The following is a 12,751-nucleotide window of genomic DNA, read 5'->3' as shown; positions in this document are numbered from 1 at the left end:
GTGCTGTAAAAACATTAAAATACATTAAACACACCTGTGCAACTCGGCTGTTAAAGATTTTGTATTTTCAACATTATTTTGTCAAACAGATTTGTTTGTTTGCCCGTTAAATATCACATTAATTTGAAAATGTCTTGAAACGTTTCATCGTGGATTTGTTCTTCGAGATAAAATAATTTGAGATTTAACCCAAGGTGTTCAGATTTTTCAGAAACGCTTCATTCCCCTCTCTGCTACCTGTGACATTTCCACAGACGTGCACAGCGTCCTTTATCTCTCTGTGTCCTTTCTCCTCCGGGCTGGTCGAGCAGAAGATAAAAGCTTTGCTACAATGATGTCATCCGGTGGGTTTGTGTTTTTCTACTGTGCAACCTCAACGTTGATGTCTCAAGCTGTCCATAAATGTTTTATGGTTCTCTGACGTTATGGAAATTGTTCCCTTAGGAAACAGTAATTAGACCCACAGCATGACTCATGCTGTGTGTTTCAGGTCTTTTAGCAGAGGAGATGTTTTGATGCAATAGGACGAAACAGCTTGAAAGTAACCAAATATTTAATTATCAAAAAAGGCACTTTGAGTAGCATTTGCAGTTTTGTGGATTTAGTCGTCGTAATTGTATTACTGTACGCATTATGTTAAATACAGTCACATCCAACACAAGTGTAGCGAAGCTACAAAAAATGGGAGCTCGTATAAATAAAATTATATCTAAAGCTAAATTAAATTTTGATATTGCTACAGCCCATCAAAGCTACTCAAAGGGGTTTTAACTTTTTTTTTATTTTTTGGCCAAGGCAGAGATGAGATAAGAAAGGCCAGGCCAAAAGCACAAGTCACGTCTGCATTCAAATCTAAAATAACTATTGCAATTGTAATTGCAACTAATTGTAATTTACAGAATAAACCAGCTATATTGAATTACACTCAAAACAAGCTGTCTGTTATTTTATTTTTTCTTACTGAAGCAGCGATTTAACTCGAGTTAGATGGCGGCTTGTTATCTCGCAAACCCGTTTTATATCGCAGCTGCAAAACATCATGTGACACGTCGGCTTGGGCCAAATTGAATTTGTGTGACGCGAGTTCAGTCATTCACGTGAACGATGGAGCCAGCTTGTGCTTAGAAGACTCTACTTTCGTTCACATATGTTCCGCTTTTAGTAAACTATTTCCATATTCTGGGCACAGAATAACAAATAAACAGAAATGCTGAATGACTTATTTTCACCAGTCGTTTGATAAAACTGCCAACTAACAAACTTAGTAAAATATTACTAAAATAGCTGTGTTTGTATTCGATGAGTACTTCTTGATAATATTGACCATCTTTTCACATGTATTTAATTTAACACTGTGCAGATAAAAGCTGCTGTGATTTGATTGATAAAATGATACTTAAGCAGACAACTGTTATTTTGAAGGATTTATTTATGTTCTGCTTTCTTGTCCTGATCCACGCGTGCGTTACGGTTTTTATATCTGTTGATGTTTTAAGCATTTTTATTTGTTGTTTATTCATGTTTGCCATATTTCAGTTCAAATATCTGTGTGAACTATTGCTAGAAGAGGACTAACTGTTAGTTTCTTAGCACATTCCTGTTTTCTTATTTGTGCATTTAAATTTGGTTCTCACAGACCACTGTAGTTTTGTTTTTCTCTTAAATTTAGTTTGAGTCTTAGTTCAGCTCCTCTGTGTTAATTAGTCGCTCTCCTTCAGTTTCCCTGCTTGCATTTCGCTACACTTGTTGCTCATCGCCTCTGATTAGTTAAGAGTTTCTTCTTGTTGTCATTGATCCTCCATAATAACTATTATTAATCAGTGTGCCAACTTGTTATTTCAGAATGATAGTAGAAAAAAAAAGTGTTTTCTTCCCCACCATCATGAATATAAATATCTGGAATTTGCTAATAGTGAAGGGTTTCTTAGCAAAACTGGACACTTTGGGCAGATGAGGATACAACGTCCCTTTTAGCATCAAACAGCACTTTTTGCTTAAAACAACAGAAATGTGAAAAATCCATTATAATAACCTCCCGTCAATCTTATGATAAAGCACGATAGTGGATCTGTCATGCTGCGGGCAAGTCATGCTTTTTTCAAAGTGCAAAGCAAACTTGTTAAAGTGCACAGCATTTCACATTCTTTGAAATACCGGGACATTTTAAGTCTCTGCCAGAAATCCTGAAGCTGGTTGTCATTTGCTCTTTCTGCAGGATAACGATCCAGAATGTGGATTAACACAGAAGTAGACAATCAGAAACAAATCTGTACTTTTCATGGTCAGCTCTGCCTTCAGACATAAACCCTGCAGAGAGTGTTTGAGGCGACTGAGGAGAAGAGAGAACAAGAGACGACCTTGAATGATCTAGAGAGGTTGTGCGAAGAGATCAAAGATTTCTCTCTCTTTATGCTCCAACCGTGTGAAATCTTGAGTTTGCAAACTGAGAGGAATGCTTACAGTCGTAGATGGCGCTATGGCTGCATGCGCACAGATACAAACGCACAGATAAAATAAAATTGAGTCCAGTTGTAAAAACTAGCATTGATAATAACTGGGAAACACTTTTCACAGAACCAAAAAAAAAAAAACTCTGCAAATTCCAGACAAGAGCAATAAAATGACCAAATGTGATGCTGCCTTTGTGTGTGTGTTTGTGTGCGTGCGCGCACATGTGTGTGTGTGTGTGTGTTTTTTAACCCCATTCTCTTTTCTTTTCACATCCCAGCTTTTGTTTTGCATTCTCCTGCTGAAAACTGTGGCTGTGGTGTTTTGTTGGTGATTTCAAATATCAAGCTGACATTTTGACAGCTGCACAGCTGAGAAGCATGACTCCCATTTACACACACACACACACACACACACACACACACACACACACACACACACACACACACACACACACACACACACACACATCCATAGGGCTCGCCGCTCCCTCACATGTTCATCAGCTGTGGCCCACATACCTTAAGAAACGAGGTGACAACATAAGCAGAAACATGTGACTTTTGGCTTTGGATCTTTCTGTGCAGCCGTATGAGGTGAATCCTGCTGTCCTTTATGCTCTAGGGAAAACTTTTATGAACAATAACCATTTTAAATATCAGTCCATTTACACAATATTAGAAGTTTTTGTTTTCTTTGTGGATAAATAATGATCCAAAAGCATTCATTTCTCCATAGCCTTCCATCTCATCCGGTTTCAATTTGCCTAATATTTCAGTGACTCAAAGGGACGATGTCAAAAATTAATGAAATAAAATTGCCATATCCCGAAAAAACGTTTCTTTTTATATTAACGGATAACAACAGAGGAGATAATGCAAGCGATTTTCAAAATGAATCCTCCCTCAGTATAAAGGACGGAGCAGCAAGGACGCCCATGAAAAGACGTGTTGATGCTGAGTTTATTTGAAAAGAGAGATTCTCTTCACGCCCACCGGAATCAGAGACAAAATTCAATGTCAACACAACAAACTACTGAGAATCAGGCATACTTCACAACACATTTTGAACAATTTGCTGCAATTATATGATACCGATAAATAGTATGGAAATAAGTTTGCGCTTCAGCAGCCTTGTTCTGATCCGTCTGCATTGCCTGGAGTTGTGCACCTGTGACAGGTGAAGAAATAATCCGGTTTTATTTTCCTTCAGCAGAGTACAAACTTAGATTTAAGTGAACTCAGAAAGGAACTCGGTTCGACTCTGCAAAATGCAAATGTACATGCGGGTTTTAGGTTTACTAGCTGCAGAGCTCGCTCCCTTCAGGGATGAAAAGACTCTGATTCTAGGTTCACCTGGCTCCCGAAGGGAAAAGCTGGACCTTTTCTGGCTTAATTCAAAAGAATTATGTATTAGGCCCTGATCGTCATTATTCCCCAGTACAACAGAGGAAAGAAGACAAAAGGTCCAACCAGCCAACAGGGGCGCATTTCATGTGTGATTCATGGTTTTGTACGTGTTACTCCATCTTGGCGCGCTTAGGTCTGTTTCACTGTGGTTCTGACAGTCTGCGGGGAGGAAAATCTTCATAGCATCACACATCAGAGAGTGATTTGGTATTTGGACCAGCTGGAATAATGATATGATCAGTGAGCACATAAAAAGCGTCTGAGGCGCTGTCGGTCTAATGGAGTGAAAGGACAGAAATGTCTTTCCAAGGCTCTGACTCACTCCTTCAGACCAGGCAACGAGGGGAAATTGGAACCAGGAAACAACGGAGAGTAAACGGTCGGGTGGACGGATGCAGATGAGGAGAGTGGAGAAAAAAAAATAAAAATTGCGAGCTGAAAATTGAGCACCAGTGTGAAGTTTTATGGGTTTGCGTTTAAAGATAGCGGGAGGTTGTGCAGTAAAACATTGATACGCCACGGCTTTGAACCAGGGCTGTGAGAAAGTGCTTTCTCCTCCACAGATTTATTGTGTTTAAGCTTTACTGCCACACTTAAATGTCGCAGATCATGGAGCTAATTTTAAAATCAGACAACCTGAGCAGTTCTCGAATAATGATTTGAGCTGTGAGTGGAAAAATTACATCTGAACCTCGATAGCCTCAATAGCAAATCTGACTCTAAAACTAAAAGCTGGTTGAGTTAAATCCTCACTAGCGGTCAGATCGTTGTGTTGCTGTTCAACACAACTGTGATTAAAAGGGCAGTATGATGTACTTTCCAGGCACACAATGTCATTTTATAACACAATTAAGGATCCTGTCTTCATACGGAATAAAAATCCTATATTTACCAAACATAACTTTAAAGAAATTTGACTTTATCACCTTGAAATTGGACCTTAAGAAGCTCCTGCTCTTCGGTACAGCTTTGCCTTTCCATTATGCCGCTTACAACCGTTCTTAAGTGTGTTGGACTGAGAGGTAGTTTGTAAAAGTTCAGCAGTCATTTTTCAGACATGCATTAGTTTTTATACCAGAAGATTTTGTCCGCAGAACAGCTTCTTGTGGATCATTCATGGAGCTTCATGTGATCCTTCCTGGGGATCATTATAATGTTTAATTTTGGTTTTGCAGCTCTGCTAAACAAACTGTTTCTGCCCAGCCTCTTTCTTCCCGGTAAAGTCCTGCTTAACTGAGACATGTGAAACTAGCAATGCTTAAGATGTTGCTCAGGATTCCTTTGTGACATCCTGGATGAGTTGTTTGCTGGCGACTGGGAATATTCAGCTCTGTTCAATGTTTCCTCTGTTTGTGGATCACAGTTTCCCCCGTGGTCTGCCGACGTCTCTGAGCCTCGACAAGGAGTTTGTAAAACATTTCAAAGTGATAGATGTCAGTGAATTTCTCGTTTCTTTAGATTGGAGGGCGAGTGCTTCTTTTTGTTTAGTGACTTCTTGACTCTACAGATTGCGTAGTAATGTTGTTAATCAAAATTAATCTATTATTTAACAACTGGATCTGTTTTATCACACATTTGACCAGGGTGGTTTGCCCACATCATTACAGATACTCTACCACATTTCATTTTTTTTTGTAAAAATTAATCATTTAAAAATCCCATTTTGCTTTTTTATCAGCAAAAAATATCAGAAAACAAATTAACTGAATATTCTTAAGTATACAGAGTCTGCATGATTGCGTGCAAAAACACAGTTTTCTGTTTTTTGTGACTTTAAACTCCTTCCTCATCCATTACTCCTCACCCTTCCAGGCCTTTTTCTCTTTTGCCTTGTCTCATTTTCCCTCCCTTTGTAAAAAAAAAAAAAAGGGGGAAAAATGGGACAAATTGGGGAGGAGGGGTGGATGATTCGTTGGAAAAGTTACAGACAAAAAGGAGAACACTCATCTTTGTGATTTAATTTGAAGTGAAATGTCGGAGGGTCGTGCAAGCTCTCAGTGACAGAGGACAGGGAGGGGCAGGGCCTCTGACACGACACACACACACACACACACACACACACACACACACACACGCGCGCACATGCATACACACATTTATTTATGCAAAACTAAGACACACAATGAACAGAGAGTGAAAATAACGAGAGCAAAAGAAGGCAACTAAATGAGAAAAGTTTCCACTGATTTGGGGTTGAAAGAGAAAAAAAAGAGGATCAAGATGATTGTGGGAGGACAGAAGAAATGAGTGTGTGAAGAGCAATGGAGTTGCACACATGGGGAGAAAGTCAGTAGTAAGAATGCAGAAAGATGGAGAAGGAATGACTGCAGTAACTGATATCCATGAACCCTAAAGCGAAAGAAAAGCTGGGATGTGAAAAGAAAGGAGAGAACGGGGTTAAAAAGAACACACACACGCACACACGCATGCACACGCACACACACACACACACTCCATCTCTCCTCCTCGGCTCCTCTCATGGTCTGTCTTTCTACTTTTCTCAGCTCGATGCCCTCAGGTCAAATAACCATATCTTCATCTCAGCAGCACTTGTCATCCAGGGACAGCGGAAGAAAAGAAAAAAGGAAAACTCAAGCTCATCCCTGGACTTACTTCCTCTCTCTTCCACACACACACACACACCGTCTCTCCTATTAGCAGCTGCCATCACGGTTCACAACTTTCTAACGCACACGAGGCCCTTTTTAATCAAACATCATGTTCTATTATGTCCCGTCGCTGGAAGACAGAACGGGCCGCCGCCGCCGGAAGGTAGAGTTAGTGCAGAAGGAGATAAAAGGCTGACGTTGGTGCGTCTGCCTGCCAGATGTTGGTTAAAATTAAAATCTGCTCTGCTTTACAATCAAACCTTTCTAATCACTTTCAGCGACTTCCCAGTGTGGTTTGATGCTCTTAATATAATATAAAATCTGAACATCTCTACACAGTCTGACGGAGTCGTTCTGCACCGGCAGTCTGCTTTCAGGTCTCTTTAAAATGACAATTTCACTCACAAGCGTCAAAGCATCAGAACAATGTATAAGTCTAATTATGAGCCATATTAGAACTGAGCCATAATCACTCACAGATGAATGAATTTAACTGACCCAGGGGTTGACCCTCGCACAGTCACGCAAGCACACACATAGCGAGCAGAAACCACCCTCCAAACTCACACACACACACACGCACACCCCCACACACACGCGCACACACACACACACACACACCCTCAAGGTAGCCTAATGACATTATAAGGCCTCGCAAGAGTATTTGTAATAATAACATTAACCTCTACTTTACCAGATAAAAAACCTTGTTGAGATCTACAGTCTCTTTTAAAAAAGGGACCCGGCAAAACAGCAGCGCCATTCAAAAGTACCAACATTTACATTCAACCAGAGATACAGATTCATTTAGCCTAAAAAGCGTCAGAGCACAAACTAATAAAAACAGCTAGTAAAAAAACATGACAGACAAAAGTGGTTAAAGTTTTTTTTTTGTTTTTTTTTTTGTTTCTTGTTACATCTTGTTATAACCACAGACCTCAGTGTATTTTATTGGGTGTTTTATGTGACAGATCGACACAAAGGCGTCTGTAGCCGTTGAGTGAAAAACAATATGTGGCTGCAGGAAGTGAGAAAAGCATGTAACGTGTGATGATGAAATAGTAAATGTTGTGATAATGTGACCTAACATATAAACAAGTCATTAAAGCATCAACGTCTTTCCGCTTTAAGCTCACACCAAGTGCGGTCCTCTGTGTACTGGGAGAAAAGCAAATTGTATTTAATGATTTGATCTCTAGACTAGGATTTATTGAGAAAGTTGCTCCTGGTCAGCATCTCACTGCGAAAACACAAAATCTTACCAAGTCATTTTGGTCTAATTTCTGTTTAAATTATCTTAGCACACTTAAGATAAAACAAAACTAACTCACGGGTAACTTTTAAAGAAATATATAGCTTGTTTTGAGTCAATAATTAATTAATTTTGATGAAAATGTACTAGTTCCATTGGTAGGTTATTTCACTTGTACCAATACATTTTTCTCATGGTATGAGTAAAATTATCTACCGATGGAACTGATACATTTCCATCAAAATTAAGGAATTATTGACTTAAAACAAGCTAGCTCATATCTTGCGAAAAGTTACATGTAAGCTAGTTTTGTCATATTTCAAGGGTGCAAATATTTTAACTAGAAATTAGACTAAAATTACTTGGTAAGATTGTGTGTTTTTGCAGTGCTGCTGTATTCACATTGGAAAACCTTCTGGATAAATTGTTGCCACGTCTTTCTTAGATTTTTTTTATATTGTTTATTTCCTTTCAACTCTTCTTCCAGTTTCTTTTTAAAGCCTTTTTGGCTGTGAACACAACAGTTTGACCTCAACCACATGAAATAAGTCTAGATTTTGCTATAATTGTTATTTATTTTTTCTTGGGATTTGGTTTAAGCAACATTAGCTGTTGCTGAGCTTGTTCACAGTTTGGGTAATCGGTTCTCCTAAATGTGTCTAGATTTGGTTCTAAAAGTTAAAACATGTTTGGCTGACATCAGCTGGAGTTAAGTCAGACACTTACAGAATCAAATCTTAACCCTTCACACAACTGTGGCAAACATCGAGTTCAGACTGGTGAAGATTTGTCTTAACTGGGATAAAAGTGGGGAAAATTTGTATATTTTCATTTTATTTATTACAGCGTGCAAATATGGCCACTATCGGAGTGACAGTAGTGTTCAGGTGTTTAGAGAGAGCAATGAGAAGTCTTTAAGAGGAGATGCTGGTATTTGCACAGTTCTTACTCATTTTAAATTACATTTCTGCTAGTATCTGTTCATTTCTGCTGCTTCACTGTTTTGATTGTCAATCTAATGCACAAATACCCCTTTTGAACATGTTTAACTAACCTACCTAGCTGCACATTTCTTTGGACAAAAGAAATGCTCAAGTGTTTTGCTATTCTTTCTGTGATTGCTTTGCTTGCCTTTCACTTTACTGCTGTTGCACTTGAAATGTCCCCACTGTGGGACAACAAAGGAATTTCTATACCATTTCTATTCAAGAGGTGCAACAAAATAGCATAGATCAAAAACATACATTAACGGCCTAGTCAAAGGACAGAAATCCAATCCAGAATTCTTGACAGAAACTGACTGGTGTTGGCAGACGTTCTCCACCCAGTGTGACTGAGTTTGAGTCATCTCATTGTGAACAATGGGCAGAAGCGCAAAGTGTCCCCATGTGCAAATCTGGTGAAACTCGCCATAATAGAATTACACCTGTAACTCCAGCGAGAGGCGCTTCTCCAACATGTTGACTCAGTGGTGTTGAATATAAGCACACCGAGTTCAAACATTATCATTGCTTTACTGTGAGTAATTCTGTCGTGGATTACCATAAACAATAAAGGAAAAACACGAGAAAAAGGCATTTAAGTCTCCTGAGAAATGAGAGGTGGGGCCTGCTTTGGCTGCTTCTCGTAAAGTCAGCTTTCAGCTGCTATAAAAGATAATAATCCTGTCTCCTACCCATAACTATATATTAGACGTGCCTTTGCAAGCCCTCTGTAAATCTGAAGTTATTAGTTGAAAAAGTGACCATGCTGGATTTGAATATCCTGGGAATGATCCCAATGATCTCTTCTGCCAGTGCCCTAATAAAGGAAGCGACACACTGCACAACAGCCTGAAAATCGCTTTGTATTGAACAAGTGTTTTGCAACACAGTTATTTGTTAGTGGCCCTTTTGACATGTCCTGCTGCGCACCAGAACCGACACCACCAGAGACATCGAATCCAGCAAGAGAGAGAGAGAGAGAGAGAGAAACCAGGATGTTTGTAGAAGTCAGCTGTACTTTTCTGTTGCTGTAATCGTGGAAAACGTGTGGAGCAAACTGTGCTAATTCAGCTGCGCGTTTAGATTTATGTGCATGTGTGAGAGCGTGAGGCTCGTTTCAGCGACGCTGCCTGCTTTGAACACAAATTAACACCTCATTTATGTGTGAAAGTGACCGTCAGCGTTTCTGATTTTAAAGAAATGAATCCAGTCAGAGTGTTAGGTCCTGTATATCCTGCGGCGTTTGAACTGAATCAATCCTTTCACCTTTCAGAGTTCGGATTTAAGACCTGCTGATCCACAGAAAAATATCTGTTGTTCCCTGAAAATAGATTTATTTTCTTTCGCTCTCTGATGCTGTTATTTCCTTGATTTATTTGGTGGGTTTTGAAAAAGCCTCGTGTCTGCAATTGTAAAACTAACGCCAGCAGTCAACCAGGTTCAGACGCTGAACTCTTTCTCTCCCCTTTTTCCCAGAAATGCACGCCAACAAAAAAAATAAATCTACTGCCTGAATTAAAGGAAGACCTCGATCCTTTGAGTAACAATACAATGTTATTCATGGTGAGACTCAAATTGCTTATTTCTTTGGCCTTTTCTGATTTCTGTAAAGCTCCAACCTCAGTTTTTCTCTTACTTATAAAAATCAGCTCTAGCTTCATAAGCAGAGGTAGCAATGAGTCTGAAAAAGATTTTGTCCCTTGTCAGCAAGTGTGTTTCTTTGAAACTTGTAAAAATCTGTCCTTTTCACTCATCACAAAATAAAAGAAGTCAACCAGAATTTCAAAATAACAAGACTTTGATACAAAGTTAAAATAATAATAATTTTTATATATATATATATTTCTAGTAGTGCTGCACCTTATTAGAAAATCTTGTGATGATGATAAAAATGAAAAATGTCTATTTTCTTCTTTAATCTCTTTCTCTTTGCTTCTTTCTCTTTTTGGCCTTTAGGATTATGGGTAATTTCATTTCTGTCTGGTGTGAGCATCTGCTGTCATGATTCGGGCTGACTGTAACATTAGCATGTACAATGCAAGCTTATAACACTCAGAATATATTAGCCATTAACTGAGCTAACTGCTCTGTTTGATAATCAGTTGGAATGTATGTGATTAATTGAAAATATTGGCATTATATCAATAAACCGAGTTGAACCGAATTGAACTATTGCACTCCAAACAGTTCTATGCTATACGAATGTTGCAAACAATGACATGCAGCTGTAATTTCTACATTAGTGTGCTAAATCATTGTTTTGTTTAGACACAATACAAACAACAAACAAGCAACATTATTACACAGATTGATAATTGTAATAATTCTGTCAAAAGGCTTAGTTTGCATTCCATGCCTCCAAGTTGACCAAACATTAAGCAAAAGCAGACATTTTAAATTGGTAACTGGTGATTCAGAGCCGTAGAGGAACTTCATGCTCACCCTGGGCCAAATTCACAAAGTCACTGCATTCACCAAACATGTGCAAACCAGCATCTGTCCAGTCGTCAAAGAAAGACCTGCTTCTGCTTTAAAGAGTGGCCTGGTCTCACCATGGCCTGAAATGCCCGTTTATGTCACTCACTGCGATCACCTCTGTCTGCTGCGTCTGAAGAGAAGAAAACTACGACCTGATGCTAACATGGATAATGTATATTTATTTTGGACCAGGGTTATTCTCGTATCAGCCAAAGTTTCTTTTGAGTAATTTAATGCATCCAAACAAACAAACCTTTCATTGTAACTTGATTTGATGGTCTGAAGCTCATATAAGTAAGACAGGATAGAAGCAGCAGCAGCCAACTCAGTCTCAGTTTTTCTGAGAACGTCATTGTAAGTGCTGAAAAGTGTTGCAGAAAGTCCTTATTCTTTCAGATCAACAATGTAATGAGTGCAGTTTATGGAAATACAGACACAACTCCTCAGTTTCAGAAACAAACAAATGCGGAACATAAACACACTGCGTGTTGGCTACTGTGTTATGAGGGCAGCTGAGATAAAATTGCAGTCAGAACATCAACAGCACGTACTGGGAGTTGAGTTGGGTTAAGTCAGGAACTTTGATCATTTTAATAAGCTAAATTATCATTTTAGATCTGTGTGTGCAGCGTTAATCCCAAAATCACCTGGAAGCCACATTTGCAGATGAGATCAACACTTACCCCGGATAGTTTTGGATGTGTGGTCCAGCCCAGCTCTGAGGTAGTCTCCGTTGTGTCCAGCAGCATCACTGGAAGGAGGAAAAAGCAGAGACATAGACAAGTTGTGAGAGAAAAAAAAAAACAAAAAAAAACCAGACATCTGCAGCATTCTGTTTAAAATAATTGCTTGAATCTTGATAGTTTCACGGAGGAACAGCTTGAGCACCAAAGTAAGACAAGAACCTGTGAACCAGAATCAATATTTGAAGATTTGAGAACAGCCAACCCTTTGGGACTCTGGGATCCCATCAAGATCTGGAACTTGGTTCAGTACATTAGGTATTCATTTTCAAGAATCCTTTTAGATTAAGAGTTTTTGTTTGATATCCCGCAAAGTTGGAAGTCGCAGCACAGTTTGTGTAGCTGCACCACATTTCTCTTTTTCTTTCCTTCTCTGCAAAGTGAAGTCAGGGCGATCTCCAACAGCGTGCATCTGTCAAACCCGATAGCCGATTCTGAGTGATGAAGCATTTTGGCACCGACTTCTGGGATTTAGGAAATTGAAACTGATTGACCCGCAGGGGCACCGTGATTATAAACCAAATTTCCAAGATTAAAAATGCAATGACAGCTACTGTTACATGTTTATAGAAACCTGCAGGTTTTGCCCTTTACATTTCCTCCGTTGGATCAACATGCTTAGCACTCAACTTTTGCTGCATTTCTTATCAGAAATGCTTTCATTCCCTCGGATCTGGAGAGAGAGAGAGAGAGAGAGAGAGCAATGAAGATGAGGCTCTACTTTTTTTTTGCGCTTGAGGGTGTTTTCCCATAAATTTGCTTTTGGGGGTTTAAGTGCTTTAAAAAGCAAACTGGCAAAGAAATTACGCACACTCCCTCACACACTCAC

The 12,751-nt window shown here is 39.1% G+C and overlaps 1 protein-coding gene across 1 annotated transcript in view; it reads right to left on the bottom strand.

The window, feature by feature from the left end:
• Positions 1–11,930, bottom strand: part of ephb6 (eph receptor B6) — a 43,766-nt gene extending 31,836 nt beyond the window's left edge. Inside the window, exon 1 of the mRNA XM_008431488.2 lies at positions 11,863–11,930. Coding sequence (XP_008429710.1) covers positions 11,863–11,928 — 66 coding nt within the window. The 5' untranslated portion in view covers positions 11,929–11,930. The remainder of the gene's footprint in view (positions 1–11,862) is intronic.
• Between the last annotated feature and the right edge of the window lie 821 nt (positions 11,931–12,751).

Source organism: Poecilia reticulata, linkage group LG16 (assembly GCF_000633615.1).
Source record: "Poecilia reticulata strain Guanapo linkage group LG16, Guppy_female_1.0+MT, whole genome shotgun sequence".
Classification (NCBI taxonomy): Eukaryota; Metazoa; Chordata; class Actinopteri; order Cyprinodontiformes; family Poeciliidae; genus Poecilia; species Poecilia reticulata.
The sequence above is the reverse complement of the archived record's forward strand: the minus strand, read 5'-3'. Positions and strand labels throughout refer to the sequence as shown.